This window comes from Ictalurus punctatus, chromosome 28 (assembly GCF_001660625.3).
Source record: "Ictalurus punctatus breed USDA103 chromosome 28, Coco_2.0, whole genome shotgun sequence".
In the NCBI taxonomy this organism is placed as follows: domain Eukaryota; kingdom Metazoa; phylum Chordata; class Actinopteri; order Siluriformes; family Ictaluridae; genus Ictalurus; species Ictalurus punctatus.
In genome coordinates, this window is record NC_030443.2 from 16,142,958 (window position 1) to 16,158,457 (window position 15,500).

General features: G+C 38.7%; 1 protein-coding gene across 1 annotated transcript; it reads left to right on the forward strand.

Moving 5' to 3' along the window:
* The first annotated feature begins 1,664 nt into the window (after positions 1–1,664).
* tmem150ab (transmembrane protein 150Ab) lies at positions 1,665–10,261 on the forward strand. Its single transcript, XM_017460386.3, has 8 exons — positions 1,665–2,068; positions 3,334–3,577; positions 4,823–4,870; positions 5,889–5,975; positions 6,081–6,148; positions 7,617–7,744; positions 7,822–7,999; positions 9,373–10,261. The coding sequence occupies exons 2-8, from the start codon at positions 3,513–3,515 to the stop codon at positions 9,681–9,683; spliced, it is 885 nt and encodes a 294-aa protein (XP_017315875.1). The 5' UTR covers positions 1,665–2,068; positions 3,334–3,512; the 3' UTR covers positions 9,684–10,261.
* Positions 10,262–15,500: the final 5,239 nt, after the last annotated feature.

Here is a 15,500-nt window from a genome sequence, read left to right on the forward strand (position 1 = left end):
CAGTGTCTAAACTTTTGACTAGTACTGTATTTATTTTATATCCGTCGATCCATCTTCTATACCGCTTATCCTTTTCAGGGTCACGGGGAACCTGGAACCTATCCCAGGGAGCATCAGGCACAACACGGAGTACACCCTGGACAGGGCACCAATCCAACGCAGGGCACGATAGTTCTCATTTGCACGATATTTCTCATTTCTCATTTGTAAGTCGCTTTGGATAAAAGCATCTGCTAAGTGAATAAATGTAAATGTGCATGGGCCCATGCAGTAATAAAATACATGGCAATATTTATATGATTTAATAGTTTATTTTATTAAAAAATATCAAAAATCTAAGAGGTGAGCATTATAGCTGACACCTACATGAACACTTTACAGTTGGTTATATGACTGTAAGTCATTCCCTTCAAATGCTATTGAAGTTAGAAACGTGTTTAACAATGTTGTATGCAACTTTAGAGACGGTCCCTTAATTTCCTCATATCCGCGAATATCGAACGTCCAACGTCACACCAACTTTATTCCAGTAGTTTAGACACAATCATTCTTTATTTTTTTAAAAATATTTTTAAACCCACACTTTAGAATAATAAAGTCATCAGGACTTGGGAATAACACAAATTGATCTATGGGAATTATGTTGTGATAAAAAAAAAAAAACACACACACACAAAATAAATCAAAAATAATTTAGCATTTTAGCATCTTCAAAGTAGGCATGTTCCTGGTGATTTATTTACCCTGCTGGGAAAAAAACAAAAAAACAACAGAAACCATCACAGAAAAGGCAAAAAATAGTGCACCGTTTTTGGGGGCTCTGCTGGTAATTTGTTGTCTTCTATTCCCGGCATGTTTAGTGGATACCATTAAGGACCAATAATGGTAATGGAAATGGTTTGTTGATGGTTTGCAATAGAAATCATTAGCATTTCTGTGATGGTTTCTATTGTGTTTTGTTTTTGTTTTTCAGCAGGGAAAAGAAATCACCAGGAATACTATAGAAACCACTTAATACCCTCAATACCCTAGGAACAGCTGGGATAACATAGCAACTAGTTAACATGATAGCAACTAGATGAAATACCATATATAGTGACCACCTAGCAACACATTAGCAACCACCTGGAATAATATAGTACTAACTTAGTAACACACTAGCAAGCAGATAAAATACTATAGTAACCACACTATAAACCACATGGGATAACATACAGTAATAACCACGTTAACAACCAGCTGATACTATACAATGTGTGTTATGTGACGTTCTTTAATGACTACAAATTGTAATTGTTGGTAGTTTGTTGTGGTATAAGAGAAATCACTTTTGGGCGTGCTGTTTTAGGAAAATAACTTGAGAGTGGTTGATTATTTTATTTCTCACTTAAAATATTACAAAACCCATTCAAATGCAGACATACGTTTTCCTACCCCCCCCCCCCCCACACACACACACACACACACACTGTTTTTAATGCTTCTTCTTTTTTTAATGTGAATCTTTCCTTTAAATGTTACAGTTTTGATATGAAGCAGCGTTTTTGAGCAGGTGTTTTTTTTGGGGATGATTTTCTGGGCTCACACCTGGCAACCCTGCGTGGTTGTAGAAATTAAAAATAAAGCTTTTTTTTATTGTAAATAATTTGTCTCATACACAGTCACTCTCTAATACACTTTACATATATTTATAATTGAATATAATTCGCACACAAGTATAACCGAAATACAAATATATATATAATTGGTTATATTATGATGCTGCGCAGGTAGCTCCGCCCTCTAATGGCTGTCCGGTGCTGGCGCTTGTGTTGCCAGGTGCTCGGGTTTAAATCGTTATTCTGTTCCTAATTTTTCCTTTTCATTTATTTTCATTATTTGTTAGCGTCATACGTAATAATACACCTGTAATAAAAGGATGATATTTATGATCGCGGTGAGTTGTAAAATTTCTGGTATAGAGCTCGTGTTAATTCCATCCAGTAACTTTGTTTCACACAGACCTGGCAACCCTGGCAGCATTAACCCTGCAACAACATTCATTCATTGATTAGTTGGAAAGGCTGCGGTAAGCAAGAAAACGTTTCAGTGATTTTTATCAGTAATAACCCTAAGGATATAAATGACTTGCATAAGAGTGTTAAGTGTAAATGTGGTTTCATTATTTGTATTGATGGCTCGCAGATTGTTTTTAAATGGTAACGGAAAGGAGATTAGCATTCAAGATAGCTAGCTGACGCCTAACCGTGATATACACACTGAGCTATGTTTGTATTTTATTTTAAATATATATATACACTATTTAAAGAGCTGGTCATCTTTTAAATGACAAAAAAATGTGTGCAACTGTTTTCTATACAGTTGCATCAAAATGCTGTCCGATTCAGGTTATTAGATTAACCTCCCATATTGGACACTTTGTTTGTATACAGATAAACAGACTGGAGCACACCAATCTGTGCTGTCCATCAGTGCATAGTGACCACCACTGGCCAGATGTTTTCTAGGTGCTGGTCTTTTCTCAACACAGCAGTTAGGCAGACATTGTGCTAATATGAGTGTAGCAGGGACTTACTGGGATTTAAAACACCTCAGTTTTTCTGGTGGAAAATAAATAAATTCGCAAAACAAAAGTACATTTATATATAGCTGGAAGTAGTGTTATGGTCAGAAAAGGACACAGATGGAGAACCATGGGGTCTCAGAGAACCTAGGGGTCCCTGAGGTGTAGCCATCCATCCATTTTCTGGACCGCTTGTCCTACGCAGGGTTACAGGGAGCCTGGAGCTGATCCCAGGGAACTATCCTAGGGAACAAGGCGGGGGCACCAACCCACCGAATATGGAAATACTAATCAGGACTACAATGCATGTTGTTGGACTGAAACCGGTTTATCCAGAGGAAACCCCCATGCAACCATTTTGACCACTAAGCCACTGTGACCTCCGAGATATAGCCAGAAAATCTGATTTTCTAATTTTGTTATCATGGGGGTGCAGATAGACTTTTTATAGCCTCATAATTCCAGGCTCAGTGGTCGATTCTGAGCTCAGGTTACTGCCTGTGTGTATGTTCTCTCTGTGTCTGCATGGGTTTCTTCCTGTTTCCTCCCAAAAACTTGCCATTAGGTGGACTGGTGACTCTAAATTACCCCTAGGTGTGAGTGTGAATGAGTGTGTGTGTGTGTGTGTGTGTGTGTGTGTGGTGCCCTGTGATGGACTTGTGTCCCATCCAGAACATGTCCCCACCTCATACCTAGTGTTCCTTGAATAAACTTGGGATCCACCACAACCCTGACCAGGAAGTTTCCTGAACATCTCTTTTTCTTAACAGCTTGCTGTCTGAAGGGTGCCGGATGTAGTTGAAGGACCTGTCCTGTGGTCCCCCCTCAACACTCCTCTCATATTCCCTGCACTGCATGGCTTCACCTGACCGCATCTCTCCTCCCGTCACCGTAGCCCTGATCCGGCAGCCCCTCATGCTTTGCACAAGGGCTGCTCACAGACTGCCTCATGACTGCCTGGATTGTTCTGCCAGTCAGCCTGTCGGCATTCTCCATCACAGGGATATGGATAGTGTAAGTGTGTGGAAAGTTCTTGGGAAACATAAATGCCTGTTGTCCAGGTGCTTGAATGATATGGATCCAAAATGTGCCTTGTAATATACAGGGTAAAAGTTAGCACACCCTATAGGATAAAATGAAGAACACCTAGATAGTGTATGGGAATATTAAACAAATAATAGTGGAAGAAGACCAATCAACTTGAGTTCAAGAAGTTTCATAACACTTTTAACAATACACACTGTAACAAATCAGCTTTACAGAACTCCTGATGTAGATTAGCTCTTTAACGAGTTGACAGTTTGGTCATGGTAGTCTAATCTTTATGATTACAGCAAAAGTTTTTACTAGGGGTGTAGCCCACAGGCTTCCAGATAATACAATTTGGATTACTAAAGCAATAATTAGACATTTAATGATATCACTTGACTCACTACGATACAGTTTGATTTAATTAATCACTTCATGACTAACTTTATGTTAGAATTTGGGATAGGTGTGCAGTCAATTTGTGTATTATGACGTAAAGACGGACTATATTATGTATCAGACTTACAGACTTACAAATCACCTTGCTAGCCTATTTACAAGTCGGTTTAAAAATATGAATGATTTTTTTTACACAACAGTTGTCTTCCCTGTGATTCATTTCAATCATTGCCTTTTAAATCGATGCATCAATACAAACCATCTGATCGTTACACACCTAGTTCTTATGTACAAGCCTACAGTATCCAGGTGAGATTAGTTTGATTCTAACTTTCTGAATGTGATCAAAATGTTCCCTAATAACTCGAATGCACAACCTCTTTAATATCCTCTGAACAGCTTCTGAATTCTCCCCTAAATACACTGGCAAAACAGACGTACAGTACAGGTTTGTTTCCACACAGAAACCATAGGGGCACAAACTTTTGCACTATTAAAACTAGGTGAACGGGTCACAAGTAAAGATCAGCACTGCAACATTCATTTCACCCAGAGTAATTGTTTTGCCAATGTTATGATAACAGAAAAAATGCTGATAAGATTGCGTTAAACAGTTTTTTGGAGATTTGCTCATTTGCATATTTCCTGCTTCTCCAATATCAGTATTGCAAAACCCAACATTGCAGTTACGTTTAAGACCTGATATGTTGTTCTTTTATTTACATTCTTTTATATCCGTTTTTTGTTTTAAAAGCTGTAATTTACCCGTGTTGCGATGCCATCACACGAAGATGAGAAGATACCATCTAAGTAAATTATTGTGTTTCCCAGGTATGCCATGGCAGTGATGAACCACCATGTGTGTCCAGTCGAAAACTGGTAAGTCAACAATTTCCGTAAGCCTTCACATAGCACAGATCATTATTATTATACGTGTGGCAGCCTGGAAAAACCCTTCGCATGGTGAAATCTACTATACCGTGCCCTCCATTAATATTGTCACCCCATGAGCAAAGAAGGCTGTGAAAAATTGTCTTTATTGTTGAACATTTTCGTCTTTTTGTTCAAATAATTCGCAAAGATGCTCCGCTCTCGTGGATATCAAACAATTTCAAACACAACACGGGTTTACTAAATTTTAAAAAATCGTTGTTTTTAAATGGTTTTAATGTTGTGGCTGATCGGAGTATATATATCTACTATATATATAGTTCTGAAATGAAAGTGCTTCTTTAGCATTCAGAAGTTGCCAGGTCTGTCTGAAACAAAGCGACTGGATGGAATTAACACCAGTTTTACAACTCACCGCTATCATAAATACCATCCTTTTATTTCATTTTTATTTTATTATTACATATGACACTAACAAATATTGAAAAGGAAAATCCGAATAACGGTTGAAAACCGAACACCTGGCAACACAATCTGGTTTAACCCAAAAGTGAAAATGGAGAAAATCACTTTTACTCCGAATGTCCTGCAGGAGCATCACAGACATTTTAGCAGCTGGTATTAAAACAATCAAACTGAATTGAGCTTATGTCTAGTTCGCCGTGGCAAATCTATCCAAAAGCGTGGCATTTATTGTGTGAGGAAAAACACACTTAGCTAGCAAGGTTTTAGACAGTTTTGTTTGGAGACTGACTCCTCCCCACTGCGTTTGTTAAACTAGCTTCATACCCAACATGGTTCTAGAGTATGTTTAGGGTGGAAAAACCTATGCTAGCACACACAAAAAAAACCCCGAAACAAAACAGATTTTCGTCTGCATGAAGTTTTTGACAGAATCCAGCCACAGAAACATCCAACGGGTTTTTCCAGTCCGCCACACATACACGGCTTGTGGAAAATGGCCTGTTCTATCTCATTATCTAACACACTGTTACATGATTCACAGGACGTATAATGTGACTTGTAATGAGGAAACAGCTAAGAGGGGCTTCCCCAAGACCTGCTGTACTCCACAGGACATCCCTCTCATCAGGTTTCTTCTCTTCCTACAGCCGGATTCTCGCGCTCAGATTTTCTGAATGACGCACGAACATATCGTCAATTTCTAATCGCGCTGTTTGTGATTTTTCTTTTTCAGTAAATGCGGCTGTTACCCACCTGAGAGCTGTCTCTTCAGTCTCATAGGCAACGTCGGGGCTTTTATGGGTAAATAATCATCTCAAGCTTGCTTGTGAGTGCTTAATACGTGTGAATTTAACAAGCTGGAAACACTGATAATGGACAACACTGTGATTTTGATGGGGTTTTTTTAAATTTAAACTTTACAGTTTTTTCCACCTGACTCTGAATTCAAGTGAAATTGATACTTTTGGTTCATCGGATGTTTGGTTTTACGCTGTACAGAATTAAATAAAACTAAAAACCTTTGGCTGAGGAACATATAGAGCTTATAGGAAAATAGGTGGGAAAAAAAACCTTTACTAAGTGTGCGTAGAAAATACAAAAATCACTGAAGCGTGAAGTAAATAATTAGATAAATAAGTAACTTAAAACATGTTGTGTGTCACATTCAACGTTTATTTTCTCTACTTGTTTGTTGGTCCAAATCTCCAGACCACATGGCATTTCTGCAGCACAACAGCTCCCTCCTTTAGCTCAGTTTGTGCCTCGTGGATCACTTCAGAAGCTCGCATCTGCATAAAAACTGCATGGCATGTCTGATTGACTTCCAGCATTCGAGTCGATTCAGAGTCGAATCACTTTCTGACTGCAACGGAAGCTAGGACCACCTCGCACTCTCAGTGGGTTTTCACACCTACTAGTCTATTTGCCGAGTCTGAATCAGAGCTAGCTTGATATTTTAGCTTTATTTGTATTCAGTCCCTCTAGGATTTCGTGATTTTTTGATCGCAGAAACAAAAGCAAAATCAAGCAATATTCAGAGGAGCTCGCAGATTTTTCAAAATTACCACAGATTTGGTCGGTCATGTGACATCATTCAGCCAAAGCCCTCTTCGAATCACGCGAGTCGAACATGAGTACAGCTAAAAGGTCTTGTTTAGCAACAAACATTGCCGTGAAAGACTTTGCGGAACAGTTTCATGCAACTGCGATTTCGCCAATTCACGTAGTTTTCTGCTAAACGAAACTCCACGAATTGCGTGGAACTGAAAGCCTGCGGGAAAAGCAAACATTTTTTGTTTCAACAATCACAAAATAACTCAATGAAATCCTGTACGGACTAGCAACATGCTATATGCTCTTTTGCAAAAAGAAAAAAAGGGTGGGGGGGTGCAGGTTTGAGGTTGTGGAGTTGGGTTGTAGGGCTGAAAATGCCCTCGTACTTTTATTTCAAAGGAAAATGTGAACAGACAATAACTAAGCGCGCATAGAAATGTCAAAAATCTCCCGATCGTTAAGGTTAATTTGTAGTGAGAAAGTGATTCGACTCAGAACCGAGTTGACTGCTGGAAGTGAATCAAACATGCCATGTATTTTAGTCTGCACCCTCAAACCAAATAGCAAGCGGACCAAAAGTATCGATTTCACTCTGATACAGATTCGCTCATTAGGCCACTCATTTGATATTAACACTAGTTAGCCTATTTCTTGGTTTATTTGTTTTCAACCATATTCTCTCTGTCTCTCTGTCTCCTCCTCTCGCTCTCTGTAGTTGTGATGATTTGTATGTTGCGTTACGCTCATGTGATCGAGCACAGCCACCACTGCTGGGTCAACACCAGTGCGCTGGTGTCGGGTTGTGTCAACGCTCTGGGACTCGTCATGGTGGGCAACTTCCAGGTGAGCTGAGAACGAAATAAATAACCATATCTACCCCTGAGATCCCTTTTTAACCAAATTTTTTTTTCCTCTTTCAGGTCGACCATGCGAAGACTCTGCACTACGTGGGGGCCGGTGTGGCATTTCCAGCAGGTCTGCTATTCGTGTGTCTGCAGTGTGTGCTCACATACCGCATGGCCGAGACAGCGCTGGACTTCTGGATGGCCCATGTGCGCGTGGCTCTGTCAGCTGGAGTGCTGATCTCTCTCATCCTCAGTATCCTTACTCAATTATCAAGCTGCATCCCAAGGAATTTATTCCTAAATTGTTCGCAGGAGCGCTTCCACGAGAATCATGAAAATCCAGTCCGTTTGAATCCTACGAGAGCTCCTGAGTAAATATAAATCGTATAACTGTACACGTATAAAGATGACAAGTTGAATTCGCTTATTTATTTCAATTACGCATATGAGTTTAAAGAAAATCTTGTCATTTCATATTAATGATATGAAGGAGAGCAATCCAAAAGACAAATAAAACTCACCATTCGATTAGGACAAAAGTAATGGCACTCGATAAAAAAGGTTAGTATCTTTGATAGCCGATGCTCTGCAGTGGCTGAGCTGCATTATTGGAGCGCTTTCGATGTTTAGTCTTCAGTTTTTTATTGTGAGAGCTTCGTGGGCGTAGCTATATGGTAATCAGCTGTGCAGTGATCATGCTTGGTAATTTATGGCTGATTGGGTATTTAACAAAAACACACACACACACACACGAGTACTTCAGTGTTACTGAAGTAATAAATTTGGCAGGAAGTTTTAGTTCGGTTTGATAAACAAAGACATTTATGCTTTGACAATAACTTTAAGATTAAGTTGATGTAAATCAGAAGTTGACAAACTGGTTGGCTTGCTTATTAATCATCAGTGTTTCATCTGAGGAGGGGGAAATACTCTGTCGGGCATTTATCTAAAACTAGGTGGTATTTTGGTGATGTACAGTATTAAAACAGTGGTTTCCAAGTGAGTTATCTTTATCACCCTGCTCAATTCTTTTGAATACCCATTGTCATGCTCTAGTTACTTCATTTAAATACACCTCAGTACATTAGTACTCAGTACTAATGAATCCTAACAGTCATCATGTTTACTTTAGGTCTTTAGGAAGTCAAACAGACTCAAACTCTGAAGCAGTTTGCTCAAGCAGTTGAGATAAGAGCCAGTGAGAATAAAACAAAACAGCTAAGACCTAAAAAAAAAAAAAAAGAAAGGAAGGAAAGTAAATGGGGGGGGGGGGGGGGGGAATAAAAAATCCAAACCAAACTGGTGAAAAATGTGAACTCTTAACATAAACTATTTGTCCATTGTAAATTAAAATTTTAAAGCCTACCTCACACTGCTTAGGGGTGTGCAAACTTTTGCACTCAACTGTATACATGCGATCTGTATGAAAATTAAAGCAATTTTGCTGCAGGGTTTTGTTTTTTATTTTTTTGTAGTCGAAGTAGTCCGTTATTTATTCTTGCCTCATAGATAAAAATAAATCTAAAAACACAGAATGTGGATAATGATCAGGGAAGACTTGAAGCTATGAGTAACGCCTTTCGAAGATTTCCGGTTGTTCCTCTTTAACTCCCCGACCTAACCCAGGCGGCATCTTCTTCATTCACGAGAGCTTCGAGTTGCAGCACGCTGCCGCCATCTGCGAGTGGATCTTCACGGTCCTCGTCCTGGTCTATTACGGAACCTTCACCTACGAGTTTGGCAGCGTCAGCAGCGACACCATGATGGCCGCCCTCGTCAACGGCAGGCTGCACGACACCTCGAGCGCAGGAGTCATCGTAGGAGGCATGGGGAAAAGCGTGCCCATGGGCTGTGGTGCTCGCAGCATGAAGTCACCCGGGGGAAGCGGCACCTCCACACACCTCAACTGCACCCCTGAGAGCGTGGCCATGTTATAGTGAACGGAGGAGAGGTTAGGGCTCAGGTAAATCACGGATTTAAATCCTACCGATCCGTGAGGTGCTGGTAGAGAGCAATCGATCAAGTGTAGAGTTCATGCAAGTGAAATGCGCTGATAAAGTTACGTGTAATATGAAGAATAATAATACTTTCTTGAAAGCTTGTTAGCTTTCCAACACTAAATATGTATTAAAGAGGGAAGTTAAGGTCCTTTCTAGTCAACATTAGCTGTATAATATAGTTATAATAGGTCGAAGAAGCAACAGGTTATTAGAATCACCATGTAGTTACTCCATTATTATTATTATTATTATTATTATATTTTACATTTATCTACATTCATAATGCCTGGGCCAAACTTCAAGATTGATAGAATGTTAAAAATGTAATGGACCCCAATTATAATCACAGATTTTGACAGATCATGCAGTTATCAAACTTCACGTTACAGTATTTACTCAGAGAAAAAATCCCACACACTTTGAAGTGACGTGTCGTTCGTAATGAGTCATCTCTTTTAAGCCAGCTCTTGTAAGGCAGCTTTACACTGTATAATTTCAAAAATCGCAGGCAAATTTTTTTTTTTGAGAATTGAGAATTTTAGTTGAGAATGTGCTCACCAGCAGCTGATTCACTGTCATTTTTTTAGCACTGGATCCGACATTTTTCAAAATAAAACGACGCTCATCTAAAAATCCACCAATGGGAGGACGGTATAAGATTGCACCATACTCACGGGACAGCTGCACATATGTTAGTGGTGATGACGAAACGGAAACGAAACATGCTAATGAGAGAAAAATCTCATTATTACCTCAAGCTCGTGGAGCACATTATCACATAATCACGTTATAGAGTTCTATTTCATCTGGATCTCGTACAGTTTGAAGTCAGCTGAAATTGCACAGTGTAAAACAGGCTTTAGTCGAACGTCCGGATCCGATTGGCGTATCTTCTTCTTGTTTTTTTTTTGGTTTGGAAATGAATACAAGATCCTGTGATGCGCTTCATCAATCGCATACAGTGAAAACATTCCAGCGAAACGAATCGGTATCCGAGTTGTCGGGTTTTTCGGAACCCGACGGCTCACAGAATTTCTCCCGAACAAACTTCAGTGATGACAAACAAAGCGTTCAACGTACGAGTTTAAATCTGTACAGTACGGAGAAGACGGCAAGCCAGGTAGAAAAGCAATCACACCTTCTCATGATCACGAGGACGTGTCGTGCTGAGAAGCGAAACCCGTCATCGAATCACTCTTATGTCATGTTGATCTATTTTGTTTTTCTTTCTTTTTTTTTCTTCTTTTTTTTTAAAGAATGAAACGCATTTAAATTCATGGAATTGCATTGCATTTCATTTTGATCCGTGGCTTGCAGGAGTGTTACACTGAAATGCAAGCACCGTTCCAATCACCACAGCCCTAAACCATACTCCGGCAAAATATGAAGCTTTTAATTAGTTATCTTAACAACAAATCGTTGGTCAGGAAACAAATAGATAAAGTAACTTATTATGGGATAGCTTTTCCCTTCCATTTCTTTAAATGCTTAAGCCTTGTTGAGTGAACTCGCAAACAGCTTCTTGTTTGTTTATTTATTTATTATTATTTTTACTTTATTTTAATTTTGTACACCCAGAAATGTACATCAAACGTTTTAATCATTATCATGACTTTACCTTCGCATACAAGAAGACTACAGATTACCCCCCCCCCCCCCCCCCCCCCCCACAGTTCACTGCAGCAAAACTAAACAGCAAATGGAGGCACAGGAGGTCTCAGGAGTGCGCTTGTTTAACTCGTGCTAATTTTCTGACCAATGATTTGTTGTTAAAAGCTTAATATTTTGCCGTTTTGGCCTTAGCCCATACCCCCCCCCCCCCCCCCCCATCGGAGTTTTACCAGGGAACATAATAGTTTAAGACTAAGACCTGTAAACACCTTTCGTCTCTAAATGAATCCGATTATCCTCTAGTGCAGCCCAGATATACATTACTCCAACGCGATACATATCAATACACTACTCAGTGATGTATGTTCATCCACAGCGAACTTTATTGTTATTTTCTATCATTAAAACAGCACACTGAATATTTATGGATAAAAAGAGTCGTAAAAATGACTTAGTCTTGACTATAGCATGCACTCATGAAGCTGTATGTAAAAGATGTTTCTCTTCAAGAAGCAAAAACAAATGCTATGTACATGATAAACACCACCCGGGGTAGTTTTCCTGGGGTAGTTATTGTCCTGTCATTTTCTTTTTAAACACTAATCATGGTGCCACGCTTTTTGTCAGTTAACAGTTCATGAGCCAAACATTCACAGGTACAGTTTACACGCTGTTAATCCGATTGCTTTCGCGCCACAACGCAGTACTAGTACTAATTTAAAGGCATTTCTATTGACTATATTTTTCATGTTCAACCAATTCAGCTCATAAGATTTTAATAATATTCCTTTTAATTTGTTAGCAATAACTATGTTTTATGATCTGGTGCTAAGACGAGGTAGAGGTAGTCATTGAGGACGGTCCACACTGAATTTCTCGTCGTATCGTTCTTGTACGTTTGGTAGAAAAACCATTTCGCGCTTGTAAGTGAACACGTTTGCTTGGGTGATTTTTTATTTTTTTTATTTTCAACTTTCCGTTTCATATCTTCCTCATGAACCTCACAACACTACAGCTGTTTCTTGTTTTAAAGAACATAGTAATGATTATATAAGTGACGCTACATGCTTCAAAATATTTTATAGTGTCAGAAATAACAGACCTGCTAATGTGAAGCTCAAACATGTCCTGAGTCTATAGAGTATTTTAGTATTTGGTCAATAATGGAAGCGATGATGATGATGATGATGATGATGATGATGATGTATTGTAGGATGTTGTATGTATTATTAGTTTATTTGCCATTTCTGACACTGCAATAATGCAATATTGAACTGTGCCAAACTAGGGATGGGCGATATGACGATTTTATATCGATATCGTGAAATAACAACACGTTATTTTCGAAGTTTAAGTTCTAAGTCACTTTCTGATACAACTATTTTTTTTGCACTATCTGTACAAATTTTTATTTCTTAACGTTGGACGAAAACTATTGTGCACTTGTTTGCAAAACCTCAGCAAAATGACATACCCTGATACCTATAGTGTATCTTAAAGATGTCCAGAAGTATAATATGTATGGAATAGAACACTTTGATATGTACGTGCTACGTGTGTTATATAGGAAAATAAACGACACACCACACTGAGGTTACTATTTTCCTATAACAGCATGTCACAAAGTGTTTTATTCCTCTTATACTACAGAAATTCACAAAGAACTGCAGTTTTGAACTTGTTAACCGTTTTACACGTTGTGTTAACGCTTTTTAACCCTTTATAGTTACGTTTAACGTTGTGGAACGTCCGTGAGACAAGTTAGTTCCTGTAAACATTTACGATATAGCAGCTCAATCCTTCACCAGCATCTATTTTTTTCCTCTCTTTGAAGTTAATAAGACCAAAAAAAAAAGTCTCGTGTTGCCAAGAAACCAGAAAGCACAAAGTGTCAGAAAACTTGACGCTAACACTCGAGACTCCTTCTATAAATGTTCATAACTCTCTTTCTTCATGAAAACTTCAGTTATAGATTTTTCTTTGTCAAATAACATTTTTTAAAATTTTTTATTTTATTGTTCGGCTTGAATTATGCAGAGCGTCAGCCTTACAAGTCCCCATTAATATACACTAAACCTGTGATTAGAAATACAGCCGGCACTACTGTCCGAGCTGCTGTAATAGAAAATGAATCAACAACTGACCGATCAGATTCAAGAATACAGCATTGCTGTGGTATTGATATGATCTATTGTGTATGTACGTGATATATTTGCCATATCGTCCACCCCTAGTGCCAACATACCTCTGTAAGAATCTCTGTTAAACTACTGAAAGTTGATAATACTTAACTTTTTTCTATAATGGGCCAAATTCAGATGACTGGAATGAAATATACTCTTGTGACAGTAACAATGTTGTGTTATGATTATGTGGTTAACACTTTGGCTTCACCCTTTGGTCAAAACATGCAAAGGGAAAGGGTGATACTAATTCTGAATTGCTAATCCTGAAATGTTTCGTTAAATTCCAGATTTTGATCAGTAATATGTTTTCTAATCTGATAGAATAACTTTTGTCCTGTTATACGATGAGTTACTTGTTGCTGTATGGAAGCATGAAGGCTAAATGAATGATGAAATGGATCACCACAGTGAGAGTGGAGTTTTTACCGAATAACACACGACATTTCCATTACTCGCGCAGTATGATGATATTATGTAACAATACACTTTACCTATAGACCTGCTCATTTAAGCGGTTATGCAATCATGTGGGGGAAGCACAATGCATAAAATCATGCAGATACAGGTCGAGTGCTTCAGTTAACGTTCACGACAAACATCAGAACGAAGAAAAAGTGTGACCTCTGTGACTTTAACCGTCGCATGGATGTTGGTGTCATATAGGCTGGTTTGAGTATTTCAGAAACTGCTGATCTCCTGGGATTTTCACACACAACAATCTCTAGAGTTTACACAGAATGGTGGGGAAAAACAAAAACTTTTGAGTGAGTGACAGTTCTGTGGATGGAAACGCCTTATTGATTGGTTCGATCTACCAGGAAGCTTATAGAAGCTCAAATAATCAGTCTTTACAACCGTGGTGAGCAGAAAAGCATCTCAGCATGTAAAACACATCAAACCATGAGGTGGAACAGCAGAAGACCACATTGGGCTATGAGACCATGTAATTATTATTCATTAATAGAATGGATTCAAATGATATTATTGGATTTTTAAACCCTTTTCAGTTTAAAGTAATGGAACAGTTTATCCTCCTTTTTAAATGTAAGACTACGGTTTTGCTGGAGGTTGCCAGATATGATACATATTGTGTATTGTAGAAATGTCTGTGTGTCGTGAAATGATATTTTTGTCATTTCACCCACTGCTGTTTCTTTTCTTTCCTTTACTTCTTACGTTTATGATCCACATTGGTCAAAACAACAACGAAAAAGTCACACTTGAATTGCGTTTTATTTGTGTAGTGTTTATAACAGTAGACTTTGTCACAAAGAAGAGTTACAGAAATAATTTACTCTGTTTTGTGTGTGTGTGTGTTTTTTTTTTTTTTTTTAACAAAACCAGCAATAAATAAACAACCCATGAACCACTATGAGATTTTACCGGAAATATATATGAATAGACTGTAGCTTTGCTGTTGAAGCACTTTATCCTGGTCAGAGTCATGGTGGAGCCAGATCCGATCCCAGAATCAGTGAGGCGAGAATACACCCTGGATGAAACGCCAGCCAGTGCACCCACACACATATTCATACATTTATTCAAACCTAGTCACCAATTCACTCCTGTTTTTTGGCAGTAGGAGGAAACTGGAGAACCCAGACAAAACCCACTCAGACACTTCAATGAGACAGTAACCCAAGCTCAGGATCAAACCCTGGAGCTGTGACCTGTCAATACTACCACCACCATGCTGCCACCACTGTGCTGCCCAGATTTTGCTTCAAATACTTGAACATTTTAGGAAGCTAAGAACCCTTAAGTATACAACGTCCAAATGTACGACACCGTTTCCGCATCAGAGAAGGCCATTAGGATGCTAAGAACTATTTACAGTCGAAATAAATACCTTAAAGTACCGTGTTTTCTAAGATTACTGTACTAGGTATGACTGACACTAGCATGTGTCCTGTGATTACACCAAATTTTGGTTTTCCTAATGCACATTTTGACTGAT

Bases quoted from the DNA above. Each gene is read 5' to 3' on its own strand.
- tmem150ab (XM_017460386.3), top strand. From the start codon at position 3,513: ATGACTGCCTGGATTGTTCTGCCAGTCAGCCTGTCGGCATTCTCCATC. The intron at 3,578-4,822 runs GTAAGTGTGTGG...TGTGTTTCCCAG, and splicing joins ATCACAGGGATATGGATAGT to GTATGCCATGGCAGTGATGA. The intron at 6,149-7,616 runs GTAAATAATCAT...CGCTCTCTGTAG, and splicing joins CAACGTCGGGGCTTTTATGG to TTGTGATGATTTGTATGTTG.